This window comes from Pinus tabuliformis, chromosome X (genome assembly GCF_031772625.1).
Source record: "Pinus tabuliformis cultivar Carrire ecotype Pingquan chromosome X, CPIR1, whole genome shotgun sequence".
Classification (NCBI taxonomy): domain Eukaryota; kingdom Viridiplantae; phylum Streptophyta; class Pinopsida; order Pinales; family Pinaceae; genus Pinus; species Pinus tabuliformis.
The window spans coordinates 1,243,242,450-1,243,261,925 of NC_142308.1; the positions used below are offsets into that span (position 1 = coordinate 1,243,242,450).

Here is a 19,476-nt window from a genome sequence, read left to right on the forward strand (position 1 = left end):
GATTTTTGTACTGGGCATTTCAAATTCATTCCAGTCAAGTCCATCATATTATAGTATTGTCCTCATTCTTCAAGCAAGGAATGCTTTCGTTCTTAATTGCAAAATTAAACAGCATTTTAGCTTCTGCATTCCTAGCATTATAACTTTAGTGCCCTTTCCTAGATTCCTCATCATTTCTTTCTGGCCTAGTTTCACCACTAGTTATGATATTCCACAGGGTTCTGTACATTGACGCTGTTTATCTTGTGTTTTCAGAATCCAAATAATTTAATTGTGCCCATCTAATTTGTGTGAATGAATGAAAATCAACTTTTGGCATTACACGTGATATTTTTGGAAATAAGAAATTGACCTATGTTAGAGGATTCCCTTTGTTGTCTTGTTGAAAAATCTAGGGCAGCTAGATTAGCTGTGATCTCTCTAAACTTGATAACTGCTTGTGATGTTCTTTACTTCAATTTGTAGTATTTACAATTTGCTTCTTTTTTCTTTTGATTATTATGGTGTTCTTATCATCAAACAATTACTAAAACATGAAGATCAATAAAACAAATGGACACAAGATGTAGGCTGCTAGCCAGGGCCAAAACTCTCTCCTAGAGAGGAAAACCCATAAGTAATTATTCTCTTCTTATAGAAACTTCAAATGACGAATTCCAAGACCCTTAGACCCTAGACCAAGACCCCTCCAAGACCAAGTCAACTTTCCTTTTGATGAACTTATCTCTCACAAAGTCAACCCAAGTCAAACTGCTTCAAAACTGCTGCAACTTTACTTTTGATCTCAAGTTCGGACCTGCAACTTCTGACTGCAGATTTTGGCCTTAATACAATAACCCTAATTCATACATGTGGGTGAAAATATGGTAAAAGAGGTCTTCTTCTTCCTTCGCTTAGGATGCTTCTTTCTCCTTAGGAATTCGGCTTCCAAACTAGATCCTTTTGACAACAAACTTTGGCTCCTTTAGATGACTGCAATTTGGACCTTTCTGCAACAAAATGATGCCCTAGTTTTCGCACGTGTGAGGGAATGTGTCACAAAACTCAGACTTTCGATTTCAGTTCTCTTTTCTTGAGTTCTTTCCTTCGCTTGTCCCTTTAGGTCTCTCTCTTGTCCTTTTGATTGAGCTTCTTTTTGGTGATCGAACTTGCTTGATGGTGTTCTCCAAATGAGGTTGAATGCTTCTTATATATAGGCTTTCTAGGAGTGCGAATTACCTTTAATGAGGCCGACTTCATCCTTGCAGGCTGACTTGGTCTTGGAGGGACATTTGGCACAATTTTGACTCAAATAAATTCTTTTGACTTGTTACAAGATGGCCAATGGGGTCTGTTACATATGACAAGGACTCTTTTGACTCTATGAAAAACCTTAGGATCACACAATGGGTGCTTGATTTACAAATAAATTGACTTAGACCATGAAACACATGCTAAAAAAATAATAATGATAATTTTTCTTTCTCAAATACATAAAATCACGAGTACATAAAATATTATGAAGACCAAACTAGTTACATTTTCCAACACTCCCTCTTAACTAGGGAGGTATTCATAATAATAATGGTAAAAGGACATTCTTATACTGAAGAATTCTCATAAAAAGAGTCAGATTGGTAAACCATCTTATGTCAGTGAATCTCATCGTATCAAGTTATCAACCAACATTGTCATATAGCAAGGCCTTGACTAACAACTCTATCTTTCCACTAGACTACAACACAATGCTGGGGAGACAATGATTTATAGACACCTTCATCATTGTCTCTCAAGGCACATACCCCATCCAATTGTTCACAAGGTATGTCCTTTTAGGACCATTCCCCTCTCGGATTTATACATCCTCAAGGAATATCCTCTTCGGCTACTCTTGCCTATTGGATGCCCTACCTCATTCTCGAAGAGTATTGGTTTTGGTCTCAAATGCTTATCCAATCCTACATTCTTTCTTCATGATGTGAAGACAAGAATGATGTGTCTATCTCTCCTTCTCAACTAGGGAGGATCTACTCATTCCTTTACATGAAAGGAATATACCCAAGCTCCCTCTTAGATTTGTTTTCAACAACGACAATTTATTCTTCCATGGAGATTATGGTACTCTCAGTTGCTTGTAGGGCTCCTCTTTCTGCATCATCATGTCATGAATAAACTTCAACTCAGTGTTCCATGGGGACGCGTCCCCCAGGGTCGGGTGCGCGCACCCCTCGCACCCCACGCACCCGGGACGGGGAGTCTCTTGGGGGTGCGTTTCCCCACGCACCCTTTTTGGGGAGTCTTGGGGAGACGCAAGGGGGTGCGTTTCCCCAGTGTGGGAGTCTAGACTCCCCAAGACTCCCCAAAAAGGGTGCTTCTGGGCGTCCCCCTTCAGTGTGGGAGTCTAGACTCCCCAAAAAGGGTGCGCCTGGGCGTCCCCCTTTAAATTTGTCTAATAAGACTTAAAAATTAAATATTAAAAATAAAAAATTCAAAAATCAAAGCCATTAATTTTTTTTTAAACTAAAATTAAAACTAAATAACTAAAACTTAAAAGTCTAAGCTGAGGGATGGTGAGCCAAGTCATTGCCGTTGAGAGACACTGAGCCGAGACAGCGTGTTGCGTCCCCTTGCAGGCTTGCTGTTGGCAGTTGCTCCAACCGCTGTTGTTTAAAATTTTGACCACGACTTTCAAGTTTCAGCCGCAGCCCAGCATCCTCGGACCTCCTGAGTCCTTTGCCGTCAACCCTCTGTCCCTGACGCTGTGCGGCTCCACCTCCAGGTAGCCATTAAAGCTTGAAATCTGAACTGTTTTAATTTTGTAGTTTAAAAAAAATGTTGTAACAGTGAACATACAGCCTGCGGCCCTGCTGTAATTTTTAAAATTTTTAATTTTTTTTTTTTAAATTTGATATCATTTGTTTAAACTATAATTATAATGTTTTAAATTTTAATAATTTTTAAATATAAATTTTAATGAAAACTTCAAAATGCTTCAAAACACAGTGACTTGAATTTAATTCTTATTTTTTGCTTATGTTTTTGTTTTTAAATTTTAATAATTAAAATTTAATTCTACTATATTTGCATTGTAAATTTTAATTTACATGATGATTTTTTTTTTTAAACAATTGCAAAATAAATTAAAACAGTGACACAAGCTGCAAGCCTGCAAGTGTAAAATCGTTGATTACAACATGAGCATTATTTGAATATTTTATTATTGATTTTTATTTTTGTTTTTCGAATCTCATGGTATGTATGAATAATAATTAATTCAATAATGAGACTTGTCACTTGAGTATGTCATATGTATGATGTATGTATCAAAATGAATGACGAGGATGGATCAATGATTCAAATTTCAATTGTCTACTTAATATTTATATGCTTTCATTATTGAACAGTGAACAATGAATATGAACTTGAATTATATATATATATATATACCTCGACGACTCTCTGCACCCCCGAAATTTCCCTAAAATTTGAGGGTACTCCCACACGTCCCCCCTGTGCGTCTCCCCGCACCGGAGTCTTGGTGGAACATTGCTTCAACTTCTACATCAAGGAGCCATCTTCTTCCATAACTTCTTCGTAGGGCTTTGACCATCTTTCTCATCACTTTCCTTCAACGAAACATAGTGGTGAACTTAATTACTGCTAGTCATGTCATCCTCCTTATCATCGGAAAGTGACCTTCTTTGTCATCATCTAGCTGTCCTTCATACTGCTACCTCTTCCAAGTCATGTTCCTTTTAGAATCATCCATCAAATTTATGTGTACTAGTTGTAGGTGATTCTTTACAACCCTCTGTTGGTAGCCATGTTTCAATCCAACCAAATGCTTTCTTGCGAAAATAAAAAAGTGAACTTTAAAAATAGAATTACCTCTTGCCTTTGGTCATAACATTTGCTTCTACAACATCAACATCCTTTAGCATACTGTACGAATCCATCTCCAAGATGTCTATTGCCAAGGTTCTCCTTCATCATACTTATCAAGGTCTTCATAATTTCTTCATGGAGATGTCATAGCCAATCCCTTTTAACATCAGATGTTGATTATCGATACTATCTATGTAGCTGTAGACACGTCTTCACGAACTCTCCTTTATATTTCTTCTTCGGGATCTCTATACATAGTTCCTTTTTGCATAGGAACAATTGTTGCCCACCACTTCATATTCTTCATGAGGTCATATGATGTTGATTCTATCATGTCATAATGTAGAAGAGTTCAAGGCATATTGTATTTATGCCTTCATGTATCATTCAGAAGGAAGAGTTCCTTCTTCTTCAATCATGCTCATGAGATAGAGCATTCTAACCATTCTATCTGCAATTAAGTGATGACATGACTTTTATTTATCTATTAAAGGTTACCACATATATGCATACCTCTTCCTTCATGTGGTCATCTAGGCTTCCTTTAGCAACTTCCTTTTTTCCTTGTTTGACTTGCAACTTTTGACTACAGACTACAAATTTCGGCCTTATCGCAGAAACCCTAATTTGCACATGTGGGTGAAAAGATGGTAAAAGAGGTCTTCTTCTTCCTTCGCTTAGGATGCTTCTTTCTCCTTAGGAATTTAGCTTCCAAAATAGATCCTTTTGACACCAAACTTTGACTCCTTTAGATGACTGCAATTTGGACCTTGCTGCAACAAAATGATGCCCTAGTTTTCACACGTGTGAGGGAATGTGTCACAAATTCAGAGTTTCAATTTCGGTTCTCTTTTCTTGAGTTCTTTCCTTTGCTTGTCCCTTTAGGTCTCTTTCTTGTCCTTTTGATCGAACTTCTTTTTGGTGATCAAACTTGCTTGATGGTGTTCTCCAAATGAGGTCGAATGCTTCTTATATATAGGCTTTCTAGGAGTGCGAATTTCCCTTAATGAGGCCAACTTCATCCTTGCAGGCCGACTTGGTCTTGGAGGGACTTTTGACACAATTTTGACTCAAATAAATTCTTTTGACTTGTTACAAGATGCCCAATGGGGTCTATTACATATGACAATGACTCTTTTGACTCTTTGACTCTATGACAAAACCCTAGAAGCACACAATGGGTGCTTGACCTACAAATAAATTGACCTAGAGCATGAAACCCATGCTAATAATATAATAATAATATAATTTTTTCTTTATCAAATACATAATATCATGAGTACATAAAATATTATGAATACCAAACCTAATTACATTTTCCAACACGACTTGATCCAATAACACCTTGAAAAATATGGTAAGAGTCTAGATAAATGGCCACCAATGATCCATCCACTTCTCTAAGCCCGACATCTTTAATGAATCTCATACAACCACCCTTCTTTGGCCAAATTTTATTCACTACTTAAGAGGAAACTACTTTTACCATTAATTGAACAATTTATAAGGCAAATTCACTCGACAAGATTGCAAGAAAAAGGGGGATGGCTTAAAATGACTCCTATTTGCCCAATATTTCTCTCCTAATTGGGTTTTGTTCCACCTTAATTCTCTCCTCATTGCATGTGTTTGTGTGCTGTGATTAATTCCAATCCAGAAGCTGCCTTTGGGGTTCAAGTCCATCGATTGATGTGATAGAATACTTCCTCACTTTAAGACTAACATTGCCTATGGTTTTGGTGTCATGCCTTGTGGGCCCTCTCTTGGTTGTGGTTGTTGTGACCAATCCCTTTTATCTTAAATGCAGACTTCAAAATTGCATGCATTGCAATCAAATTTATAAAGATTCTACAAAAATAAAGTGACCTTTCAATTTCTTTTTACACAGTGTTGATAATATTGACATCAACAATATATCAACGAGGCTCCTGAAAACATATTTTTGGCAATATTGGAAAAAATCAACAAACATTAAAAAATACATAATATATTCATTTTTTTCATATTTTTAAACATATAAAGCAACAACAACATGAAATAAACACATTGGCACATAAATATGAAGAAAGCACTGATATGATGTAGTGGATGTCAAATAAAAATGATACATCAAAGAAAATACCAAATCTCGCTGATCCCTGATAATTGTCCAGTCAAGGACTCAAATGTGGAGAACCAATACAAAATAACATCACATATATAAAAGTATCTCATCATCATGAGTTATATGTAACGAAACAAATAAAACTAGCAACTAGCTATTTGAGATTAGTGCCCTCTCTCCTTTTTACAGGAAAGATGATGGGTTGTTTGCCAGGTCTGCCCCTGGCAGTAGAAGGCCCTGGCCCTGCATCTAATGTCAAATGATGATTGCTGGGTGCAGAGTTGTGCTCTCCTAAATTTGTAGCAAATGGTATTGCCGCTGATGCTCACACATTCTCCTCCTCCTCCTCCTCCTGCTCCTCCCCCGAGTCCTTCTCCTCTTTCTGCCCGTACTAATGGTTCCTCCTCTAACCATGTAGGTGATTCCTTCATGATGGAAACCTTAGACTCCACCCTCCACTTAGACAATACACCAATGTTGTCTAAGGAAATGGCATCCACATCTAGTGTTTTCTCTCTTTGCTTCACCCATAATTGGAGATTGTAATGCACATACACCAAGTCTTTAAGGCATGAGAACTCCAACCTGTAAGAGTGTCATAAAAATAATAATGAATCTTGACACTTGAGGGTCATAAATTACATTAAATGTAATTGCTCAGTTGAAGGTTGAAGCTCAAAGTTATAACTTGTTGCGCTTCTCAAATAGACTCCAATTGTGCTCACACCCTGAAGTGCTACATGTTTGACTCAAGATTTTGATGGCTAATTTCTACAAACTTGTTGCCCTTGCACCATAGCTTTGCCACCAAAGATCTACAACAAAATAAAGAAAACTTAAAAGTTAAAAACTTAAAACATAATTAAATTTTCAAATAAAAAATAATTGAATTTAAAAAATCTAGAATTATAAATTAGTAAATTCTAATGAGTCATGACTTGTCACTTATGTGGAATGAAGATGATCATTTCACGAATAACGTCCTCAAATCCAAATCCTCAAATCCAAAGCAACAAATTGTGTGATAAGCCCTATTAGGTCGAAGATGGCCGAGGATGGCTCTGACGTGGCCGCAGGACGAAAGGAGGCGCGCGCATCGCCGAACTAGCAAAGGATTAGGGTAAAAATCTTTTATTGCAGCTAACCGCAGCATTTGCTGCAAACTGTTTCAACCCTCCCGACATCAGTTGCCATCCGGCTCCTGCACTCGCGGTCAACTGTCTCCCTGGCGGTCTTGGTGGCGGTTCCCGACATCATGGACAGTATGGATTTCGAGGAGGTAGACTACTCCCAGGACCCGTATCACGGGTAGTCTATCTTCCGTAGCCCTAACCCTAACCATTCCAGCTCTGAACTGTTACCGCTCTCGGTTTCGGTTTACCCCTCCTCTGCGCCGGTTGTCACTCTGCCTGGCTATTCTTCATCTACCTTACAATTTGGCTCGCTCTCCCTTGATGCTCTGGGCCTTGACTGCCCTCCACTATCCCCTGGGACCCTAAACCTGCTTACCGCCGTATCCCCTCCGTCGCCAACATTCGATCCGATCCCTTCAAGCATTTCCCCGCCCCCATCTTGTCCTGATCCTCAAATTCTGCCAAACCCTAGCACTCTCCCCTCAGGCAGTTTCGAAACACCCGTGATTAGGGTCAAAGCAGCGACACAACAGACTCAAGAAGGCACAAATCCACTGCAAGGACACCCATCTGCTCTGCGAACTGGGAAGAGGAAAGTAAAGTGTGTGAAATTTACCTCAAAGGACCTCACTATCACATTTGGAGAGGACATCCCGATGGGAGAGGTAGTGGACAAGGCCAATACAGTACTGGTTGGGCATGTCAGAGGAAGGGCATACTCAGCGGCAAGATTAACAAGCTGGGTCAAGGAAATCTGGGGCAACACTCTCAAAGAGCTACCAGAGGTTTAGAATCTAGCAAGGGGATGGTTTGCGCTGCATTTCTCCAAGGCGGACTACATAGAGCTAGTTCTTGCGAAATACTGGCACATTGAGATGGCGCCGGTCCTTCTCAAACGTTGGAATCCATTATTCGACCCAGAACGGGAGCAAATAGGCGCCGACCCCATATGGGTTAGATTACCAGGGCTACCTCTACAGTATTGGTCTGAAGCAGTGTTTGTAAGGATTGGGAACGCCCTTGGTACATATCTGGATTACGACAAGACCTATGTGCAGACCAAGAATAGATCGATGGCTAGAATTCTGGTATATTTAGATACAAGGGAGGGCCTGGAAGAGAAAATTACACTAAAATGGCGGCATTACACCAGAGTCCAGATCCTGGACTATGAGGGGGTTCCTTTTCGATGCAGGAGGTGCCACAAGGTAGGGCATATCTACAAGGATTGTCCTCTGCTCATAAAATCAGTTGACCCTCATAGCTCTCCTACTCCTCAAAAGGGCAAAGCAACAGTTAATCAGGCCAACACCCCGGTATCGGCTCACAGAGCACATGATCGAGGCGAATCCTCCAAAGCAGCAGATGAACAACACAGAATGCCATCGCCTCCACTGACTCGTGCTAGAGCTGTAGCTGTTGCAGATGCCACAAGAAAAGCGGGTACATCTCTCTTTTCTCCTCGTATCTCAAATGTTACTTTTGTCTCATTTGCTTGCAGTGCATCATTAGATACTTCATCTACATTGTATATGTCTCCTGCTATTTCCTGTGCGATCTCCTCGCCCCCTCCCTTCATCTCCACCACCTCCCCATCCTTTCCATCCTCCCCTCCCTCCCCCCTGCCATGGACCTGCCTGCTATACCCCATTCACACAACCTTCGCTCCTGCTTCATCCCGGACTCCATCAACCATACTGGACTAGGTCTCACCTTCCCTGGGCCGGTCATTCAAGCGACTCGGGGCCGCAAATCTAATCTCTCAAAAGCCATTCTGAAGGCTGAGGCATAAGTGGTCTCTGGAAAACAATCCACTCTTGAATGGGTTCTTAGAGCAATGAACACCCCCGGGAGGGTTCCACCATGAAATGCCTCTCCTTCAATTGCAGAGGCATGGCTAGTGCCTCCAAAAAACTAGCCCTGCGGAGGTTATTTGATATTGAACTTGTGAATATTATCATGCTGCAAGAAACCCTGGGAAATGCTGAGTCCATCAATCGAACCCTAGCAGCGATAAAACCTGGTTGGCAATTCCTCTCTCTGGATGCTGTGGGTAGATTAGGGGGACTCTCGACCGACCTAGGTATGACAATCATAGTTATCAATGTGTATGGACCCTGTCAGCGGAGAGATGAATTTTGGCAGCATTTTCTTAATACTGAAATCACGGTTGTTGATCAGTTGATTATTGGGGGTGATCTTAACTTCTCCCTAGGTTTTGGGGAATCCTGGGGATCACAAGCTCAAGTAGACCCTATGTCAGATTTCTTCAGGGACATTCTGGATCTGCACAACCTCACTGATGTCCCAATGATCAAGCCCTTGCCCACTTGGAGAAACCGAAGAGTTGGGGATGCAGCTCTGGCTAGAAGGCTTGATCGTTTCCTGATTAAAGTGCCTTTGCTTCAGCAGCTCAATAGATACAGACAATGGGTAGGGTCCGGAGGGATATCAAACCACTCTCCTATTTATTTGGAAATCCTAGGACCTGAAGCCAAACCAAAGTCTCCTTTCAAATTTAATCATGTTTGGCTCCAAGACCTGGGATATATCAAGTTGGTCTCGGACTATTGGACAACCCATCCCATCTCTAGTCATAGATCTGCGGCTGAAGGATTCTGCCACAACCTATCTCAGCTAAAACACTTATCCATCACTTGGGCAAAGGAGAAAAAATTGAAGGATGATCAGACCATATCAGCTATTGAAGCTGAATTGAACGAGCTTTTGGATGACAACAACAAGGGTTTTGCATCTGCAAATGAGAAATCACATCTTATTGAGCTCGAAAAATAGAGAGATAAGATCCTGAAGGAAAGAGAAGAAACATGGAGACTGAAGAGTAGAGCAATCTGGTTACAGGCTGGCGATGATAACACAAAGTTTTTTCAGAACTTTGCTAAAGGAAGGAAGATAGCGAATACAATCTGGAAAATGCCTCTTCTAGATGGAGGTGTGGCTGACACTTTTAAAAATCTATCTCTTTTAGGCACCTCTCACTTCCAGCATCTATACAAATCTCCACAAGAGGCCAATTTAGCTGATATCATTCAAGTGGCAGGCTATTTCCCTAGATTTGTAGGGGAGGAGGAAGCGCAAGATCTCAATTCACCTGTAATGCTTGTTGAACTAGAGGGAACTTTAAAGTGGTTCAAAAAAGACAAAAGCTCGGGACCGGATGGGTGGACTATTGAGTTCTATCTGGCTTTCTACGATCTTTTGGCACATGACCTTCTCCAGGTTGTGGAGGAATGTCGGACTACAGGCAAATTGTACAATGCCATAAATTCCACTTTCATCGCCCTCATCCCCAAATCGGATTCCCCATCATCCTTCAATGACTTCCGTCCCATCTCACTCTATAACTGCCTCTATAAAATTATATCCAAGATCATTGCAAATTGTATGAGACCTATTCTCTCTCATCACATCTTACCTGAACAATTTGCCTTCCTGGAAGACCATCAGATCCATGAAGCCATTGGCACTGCACAAGAAGCTATTCACTCAATTAGATCTAGGAATCTAAAGGGGATCATCCTCAAGATTGATCTGGCAAAAGCTTTTGACCGGGTTAGCTGGCTTTATATCAAAATGCTTCTTATCCACCTGGGATTCCCGCACCTATTCACTACCTGGATCATGGCCTGCATCTCCACGCCATCCTTCAGTATCCTTATTAATGGCTTTGCCTCTCCTTTTTTCCATGCTGAAAGGGAACTTAGACAAGGATGTCCACTATCCCCCTCCTCTTCCTGATTATCATGGAAGGTCTCAGTCGATTAATCAATCATGAAAAGCGAAGTGGCAGATTATTCGAGTTGAAAATCAATGATCAGTGCTACCTCACCCATCTCCTTTTCGTGGATGATGTTCTGATATTTCTGGATGGCAGCATTCGTGACTCGATAACCTTCGATAGGATTCTAGCCATCTTCTCTAGGGCCACTGGTATGCTGGCAAATCATGCGAAATCTACAATCACTCTGGCTCACACATCAATACAGGAATCCAACTTTGCAATTCAACATTTCCCTTATAGCACCCGTCCTCTTGATCAGGGCTTCAAATATTTAGGTTTCTGGATCAAGCCCTTGAGCCAAAAGATTGCAGATTGGATCTGGTTGGTAATCAAATTAGAGAAAAGGATCACAAACTGGTGCCACCGCTTCTTGTCCAGAGCTGGAAGACTTGTGCTTATCAAATCAGTCTTGGAAGCTACCCTGGTATTCTGGATGGCATTGGCATGGATCCCCAGAAGTACACTGGCTCGTCTCCAACAGATTTGTTGCAGATATCTGTGGAATGGCTGTCAGGACAAAAGAGTTTTTGCATGGGTAAGCTGGAACAAGATAGCATTGCCCAAGAAATGGGGAGGATGGGGACTCAAAGATCTAACCCTATTCGCACAAGCCTTGGCTGCAAAAATGGGTTGGACCCTCCTTACCAAACAGAATCTATGGACATTTGTCTCTTATCATAAATATATATGGCCTCACCAAATAATGGACTGGATAAGGATGCCGCAATGGACAAGGATCGACATTTCTTTAGTTTGGAAAGCACTTCTCCACTCTCTGCCTCTCATCCGCAATCACCTAGCATGGAGGATATTTGCAGGCACAAAAGTGCGCATTGGCCTGGATCCCTGGACAGGGGGTGGAGGCAGATGCCAACTCCCAAGAGAGCTCATCCTACACTTAAATCAAAGAGACATCAGGGTGATTGCACAAATCGCAGATCAGGACAATTCCACTATTTTCGCACAAGCATGGAAATCAACATCTCAGCTCAACCTTCCACCTCAATGGCATCATTCTTGGAACAATTATACTTCTGCATTGATTGAGTCACATATCCGTATTAAGGAGGGTCCAGATGAACTCATGTGGTGCATGGAAAAATCCGGAATCTACTCACCAAAGGATGGTTATCAGAGCCTGTAACAAATCAAAAAACCTGAACACATGCAAAGCTGGTGGTAGATCATATGGAAATTGAAATCCCCTCCCCGAACCAGACTGTTCTTCTGGTGCATTCTCTGTAACAAAGTTCCCACAGGGGACTCTCTCACTCACAGATCCATTCATGGACCTCATTGGTGCATTTTGTGTAAACAAAACTCAGAAACGACAGAGCACCTGTTCCTTAATTGCGATATAACAAAACATATATGGAGATTTGTAGCTGCTGAGATTCATTTCACCGGCGAATGGAAAGGGGACAACATCTTAGCAGCATGGGAAGCCTGGAACAGCTCGCACGCGGGATCGAATCTTCCATGCCTACCCTTGATTATCAGCTAGGCTATTTGGCTGGCACGAAACAAAATGACATTTGAGGACAGTGTGATCAGGTGGCAGAGCATTACAGCAAAAATTGTATCCTCTTATCTTGAACTGCCAGAATATACACCACCGCGACCTCGCAGACCTCTTGCACCCGATCCGATCGACCATTCCACTCCATGGGCTTTCTTTGATGGAGCAACCCAACAACATGGGTGTGGGGGTGGTTTCCTTCTTTACCTCACTGAACATCATTACTTCAGAGTCAAACTGGGTTTGGGTGAAGGAACGAATAATTTTGCTGAACTGATCACTCTTCGTCATCTATTACATTTTGCACTTGGCCATGATTGCAGAGATATTCAGATTTTTGGAGACTCCAAAACTATTATAAATTGGTTCAACAATATCACAAGATGCCATGCACACACACTTATAAACATTCTGGATGAAGTGAAGCTATTCAAATCACATTTTAACTCCATTATTTGTCATCATATTTATAGGGAACATAACGACAGCGCTGACGGCCTTTCCAAGGAGGCCACGCTACTACCAAGAGGACAGTGGATAATTCATGAGCAAAGGGGTACTACACAGTACCAATACTATCATAGACCATACATAGATCAGATATATCATTGGGTGGATGGAACCTAATTTTTTTGATGCTTTCCGGTTATATATGATGATGTATATATCATAGTTTTATTTATGCAAATCACCTTGCGAGGTGTATATATTTCAGAACACAGTTTATGAACTCATATAAATAGACCCAATCTAGTTTCACCCTGTGTGGTGAATTTTGTTTTTTTTGTTACAGCCATTCACAGGAATGGGTTTTGTTGATATTCTGGACATATTTCAAAAAGACAAGTGATGCTATATGTAATTTTTCAATATTAATGAAAGATTACGATTTTTCCTTGGGAAAAAAAAACATCCTCAAATCCAAATAGTCCAACACCACACTGATACATCTGTATCTCATGATTGATTTTCCGCGAAGCTTGGGATCAAGTACCATCCTATGAATACAGGTATGGAGCACTTCCATCACCTTGCCATAAATCAAAGTTGCATTTGTATGAAAATGCGGGGTTGAGGAAAAGTGTTGTTGTATGAATGGGTCGATGAAGCATCCATGTCCACCGACTATCAATCACATCCCATAACATCATCTGTCTATTAAACCCAACGAAACCCTTGTCTGCATAAGAAGCACAAGTGGTCTCCTTGGCCATAACCATGGCCTCATACAAATAAGCCATTGCAAGCTTATCCCCATCTACCAATCTCAAAACCTTTACTATAGGTTCACTAACTGAGCACACTTCTACTCCTTTGCCAAAATGTGTCAGTGTACACCATTTTTGCAATGGCTCTCCCATCTCGTCTCTTGCTGTAGCTACAATCATGCCACTCATTAGAAACAAACATTTGCTTCAACTCAAACTGAGATCGAAGCAAAGAATGAATAGTAATAAAGTTGTTGGCAAAACATGTGATTGTTGGACGCCACAACTCCTTGTTTCTGTTGTATCTCCTCATGAGGCTAAGAACAAAAACATGGTTATATATAAACTTGGGGATGCTCTTAGCCATTTCAATCACCTCCTTGATGAAGGAGAGTTTTCCCATATCCTCAAGCATCGAATCGATACAATGTGTTGCACATGGAGTCTAGAACAATGTGTGGTGCCTGTCCATAAGCATTTTGCCAACAACCACATAATTAGTTGCATTATTTGTTATGACTTGCACCACATTATGCAAACCAATCTCCTAGACAAACCCATCTAACAACTCACATATCAATGCTGCATCTTTTATATGTGTTGATGCATCTATTGATTTAATAAACATGGTACCTTTAGGACAATGTACCAAGAAATTTAGAAGGGTCTTACCCTTCCTATCTGTCCAACCATCAAACATCATTGTGCATCCTGACACCTCCCATGTTTGCTTCAACTCCAACTTTTCTGCTTGAAGGATTGGCCCCCACAACTCCTCATATGTAGCGCTTTTGTAGCCTAGGCCCACAATAGAAATAGTATCACACATTGCCTGCCAAAATGGATTGTTTTTGGTGATGCTGAGAGGTAAGTCACTCTAGTAAAGACACCTCCCCATAACTCTGTCTACTTCTTGCTTTTTTTTAACCACTGACTTTATGGAAGGTTGTGCTCCACGTCTGGTTCGTGGAACAAAAAATGATGATCTCCCACTCCTAGTAACATCAGCAAGTGACACTATGGAGCCCCTCCCACTACCCTCAGGCTCAATATCGGAAGCAAATATCCCTGAAGATTTTCCTGCACGTTCGGTCTTGTTTATGGCTGCCTCTTCTTTCTTTTTGTCTTTTTCCTCAATTGCTTCAAGTGCAGTGCTTATAAGCTCTGTGCTAGACTCCTTATAAAGCCCAACAACATCTCCAAGGAGTCTAGCTAGATGTTATTTCAATTGTGTAACCCCTCCTGTCATCTTGTCCCCACACAATCTGCATTTTAGATATGCCTGATATGTCCCACCATCAGGCTCGTCGACTGCCAAAATGGGTCCAAGGGCTTTGGCATAGTTGTAGTGGATTAATGGAGAATGTCAAAATTCAAACCTAGGGCACCAAAAAGACAAAAATGGCATTAAACCCCCTCTACACAAAAAATAGCAACCACCTCATTTAAAACAATCAATTTTTTACTACATTATTTACAGTGAAAAATGGCAATAAGAGGATGCATAAGAAAGTTAAAAAGAAATGAAGCCTGTTGTCCAAATATGGAGTAAACCCTTGCATTGGTTCATGGGCATGAAAATCACAACAAATGACAAAACACCAAAGAAGCAAAATGTTGGTAGGCAAAGAGGCAAGCAAACATAAACCTAAATCTATGACAAAAATCATTAACATAGGGGTTTTTAAGAACATACCTGTTAATGGAAGAAACGAAGTTTGTCTCACTGATCTTGAATCTTTGATCCACATAATTTTTTTGGTTGGTGATGATAATGGTTGTTTGATCCTCAATCCCTCCTTGAAAATCACCACAAAGCTCTTCCCCTTCCTTTTCCAAGACCAACAAAGCAAAATGAAAAAAGAAAACTACACAAATCCCTTTTGATAGCCATGGCCCTGCACGGCAGGCGAAATTTTGGTTGTCGCGCGATATTTTGAAAATATTGCGATATTTTCAAAGGTGAAAATATCACGATATTTTCCAGACAAAATTTCATTTGCCGGAAAATATCGATATATTTCACGAAATATATTATTAACATTCTGTTTACACTCTCCGTTTCAATTTTTTTCAATCTGTAAAGTTGTGCACATTGTGTGCTGTCAACCATGCTACCCAGGGCCTGGCCATCTGACCACCATCTGAATCAGGCCTCCTATACCTGTTTGAGTGTAACACAGTCAACACTGCCTTTTTTTGTGTTTCCTAGCATATTTTCCTAGGTGTCTCCTTTGATACAGTGGTGTGCAATCACTACTTTCTGCTGTTTTGCTTGGGATGCCTCTACCCCTGTTGGGCACAAGTCACAGCAACACACCACATGCAACAAGTTTAACTGCCCTTTTATTTCCCCCGTTGTCATGGTCAACAACATTCTTGTCTCTGGTGTCTTGAACAACGTTCAATGCTGGTTCTTAGTTTCTCTCACATATCTCGCTTCTTTCTTCATTGTTGATAGAACTTTAATGCCACATACATACAATGATCTAGTGTTTGGCAGAACAATCAATGCTCACAAAAATTTTGTGTTTTGCAAAACAAGCAATACTCACCATGATCTTGTGTTTTACGTAACAAGTATATATAACTAAAACCAGTGTTGCACTAATCGCCAAAAAATCGCGATAAAATCGTTTTCTCGTCATTTTAAAAAAAGAAGAAGATAAAATCGAGTTTTTTTTTTTAGGCGATTTTTATGAAAAAATCGCAAAAAAAATAAAATAAAAAATAATAATATATATATATATATATATATATTTTAACGAGGAGGAGGAGGTGACCCAAGCTACCCCTGTCACAAGTAGAGGACGTGGTCTACCTCCTGTAGCTCCTAGTTCTTCAGCTTCTAGAGCACAGCAGAGTCTACTGCCAACTCCACCGACATCTACATCTAGAGGGGCAAAGGAAATCAGTACTATTAGACTTTAGTTATTTGGTTCATTTCATTGTATATGACATTATGACTCATGATATGAGATACATTATTATATTTTTTGTTGATATTTTGAGGCTGAGTTGGGACTCATGAGTCAGGACTTACTATTTAGGACATGATTCACTGTTATGTGTGATGTAGCACTAGAAATGATATTAAACATCTTATATATTAGTTCTTTTATCGTCAATGTATTTATTTTATGTTGTAGATGGTTTAGATATTAAAAAAATTGAAAAAAAATGAATATTTTTGCATGTTACAATTTTTTCCGGATTATTACCGATTTTTTCCTGTTTTTTACGATTTTTTCCGATTTTTTCCCCGCACTGAAATTATCCCAATAACAATTAGTGCAACATTGACTAAAACTCCAGCAACAATTTAGCAAGCAGCAAATGCTTCAATAACAAACAGCAGCAACAGAGTTAATTTTAGCAGACTACTCAACACTAGCAACCAATTGCACTTCAACAAACAAAAAAAATCCACAAGAGAATTTTACCACCAACTATACCTGTCACCCACTCTGGGGGTTTTGAACCTGGGTTTCAGCATTAACACAAGACCAATCACCTAGCTGCTTGCCATTAAACCACACACTTGTGGGGAACAAACAATTATAATTGCACATGGATCATAGATAAAAAGACTGAAATTTTAATTAATACTAGGATGATGGAAGAAGCATTTACAAATATTCGACAGCACACATATATCCCTTCATTTCCAAAATGACCTGTCGTTTCCTTTTCTGTCATACACGCACACACCTGGACTCTGTCTGCTTAGTCTTTTGCCATTTTTCAGACTTCACACATTACACACACACACTCAATGAGAATGGTAGTCAATTCATTTCCCATTATTTATCTATCTGATAATTTAACAGGAATCCATTCTGGTTAAATTCATCATCCAGTCATCCTCTTCTTGAATCTGGAAATAATAGAACTGTGTCAAATGGTGAAGCATTAGAATTTCGGTTCACATATAAAAAGATGTAAAACAGTCTATGCTTCATGTTATGAACAATCTGAATACTTGAAAGCTGAGTTACTGTGTTTTGCAAGTATTGGTGCCTTTTATCTGACTATGGCCTTGTCTTCAGGGTTCAATGTAGGTCTGGGATGTGTACAACACCTTTGGCAGTAACATCTTGTCAATTAATTGCCAGTGATGTATTTCCTGTAGTTGCAGTGAAAGCTCTTCTCTATCCTGGTGCGTTTGTTCACAGTGTTGCAACCAACTTGTCATTTCCAAGTTGGGAAGGCCTGCTAGTGCAATACAATTTAACTACTACCCAGTTATCTTCGGCAGTCGTGGACCTTCAGCGCCTTGAGGTATGTTGCTGTAAGTTGTTCATTATTTGTTTAATGCTCAGGATGCTATAACAGAATGGATGTATGTAGTAAGTCTGTTGAGTGAACTGCTGGGCAGCGTTTAGATTGTTGTGGGAACTACCTTGTCTTGAATGTTCTTATTTGGATGTGGATCTGAGCTAAACAATTAGTACCTAAGTATTCTACACAAGAGGCTGATGCACATGAGTTGTATTGCTCTGTTGTATACTTCAGTCTTCTATCATTTTTGGTTATGCTAAAGGAAATTGCCATGTTTTGTTTTAGGTGTTAGCAGGTAGCTACTTTGCAGTTGCAGGTGCTTTTGTAGCCCTCTTGAAGCCAGGGCGAATGAGTATGTTTGGTACTCTTCTTATAGTTTGGGGTCTCGTCAAAGAGAGTTTACTTGGAAAACCTGTCAACACTGATCCAGAAAAAGCAGTGTATGTTTATCCCACAATACTACTTGCCTTGGTGTGTTCATTTTTCTCTGTTAAATACGACATGCAGAAAGTCAGTTCAATTGCAAAACCCATTGCCAAACCATTGAAGAGTTCTTCCAAGGCTAAACTTAAATAAGCAGTGCAAGCTGGCATTTGCTTTCTTGTTTGGCAAGAAACCTTCATGCCTGACAGTTTCTCCTAAATGAGGATCTGGTTTTATCAAAGAAATCACTAAATGCTCTTTCTGACAGAATTACATGTATAGGCTCAGACATTATTATAAAATGGAATTTCCATTGGCTGCTTCCTTCAACGCTTACCTAAAAATTCTGCTGCTTCATTTTGAGAGAGGAAGACACATATAACTGTGCAAGTAGGATGGTTTCACTGCTGTACTTTTTTTTGAAGACCATTGCAATATTTCCAAAAAAGAGGTCACAATGCATTTGTTGAGGATCTTTATGTTGTGTGTGGAACACAAATGATGAAGTTGCTTTTGATGTAGCAGTAGATATGTTTTCTATCATGTCACAACTTGTTATTGTAATTATATCAAGCAATTTCACAATGCATATTGAAAGTGATAGCTTTTTGTTCATGTTTCTTGCTTCTTTCAAGAGCGATCTTAGCTGTCTTGAAACATTTCCTGCATTCTTCAGTTTTATTTATGCGTTTTCAAATTCATAAGTGCAGCTGAAAGTTGTTCTAAATTCTTAGTGCCCTATGTTGGTCTTAGTTGGATCTTTCTTCATAGCCTAGGCCCCAGAATAAAGAAGAAATTTTGCATTGCATTTTAATTTTGAGCTGGTGAAGGTCGGGGCTCAAATGTAGCTTCCTGCTGACTTCAAGGGCCTACCAAATAGATTCTCTATAAATTAAAGTCAATATATAGTAACTAGGGATACCATAAGGAGAAGAACTCTATATCATATGCAGACCTGGCAACTCCTGAAATAAATACCCGTCTTTTCATGGTCCCTACTTCAAAGCATATTCTCCATAGAATCAGTCTATGAAACCTGAAATTATGGTGTTATGTAACTCCTTGCTTGGCTTTATTAATTCTCTAGTTACTATATTATATTTACGTTATAGAGACATCAATTCAGGGGCTATATAATGTTA

General features: G+C 39.9%; 1 protein-coding gene across 1 annotated transcript in view; it reads left to right on the plus strand.

Annotated features, from left to right (window-relative positions):
* The window catches only part of LOC149144468 (tail fiber), a 51,084-nt gene extending 32,135 nt beyond the window's left edge, over positions 1 to 18,949 (plus strand). The window contains exons 2-3 of the mRNA XM_089446355.1: positions 17,680 to 17,911; positions 18,197 to 18,949. Of these exons, the coding sequence (XP_089302481.1) occupies positions 17,680 to 17,911; positions 18,197 to 18,487 (523 nt within the window). The 3' untranslated portion in view covers positions 18,488 to 18,949. The remainder of the gene's footprint in view (positions 1 to 17,679; positions 17,912 to 18,196) is intronic.
* The last annotated feature ends 527 nt before the right edge of the window (positions 18,950 to 19,476 follow it).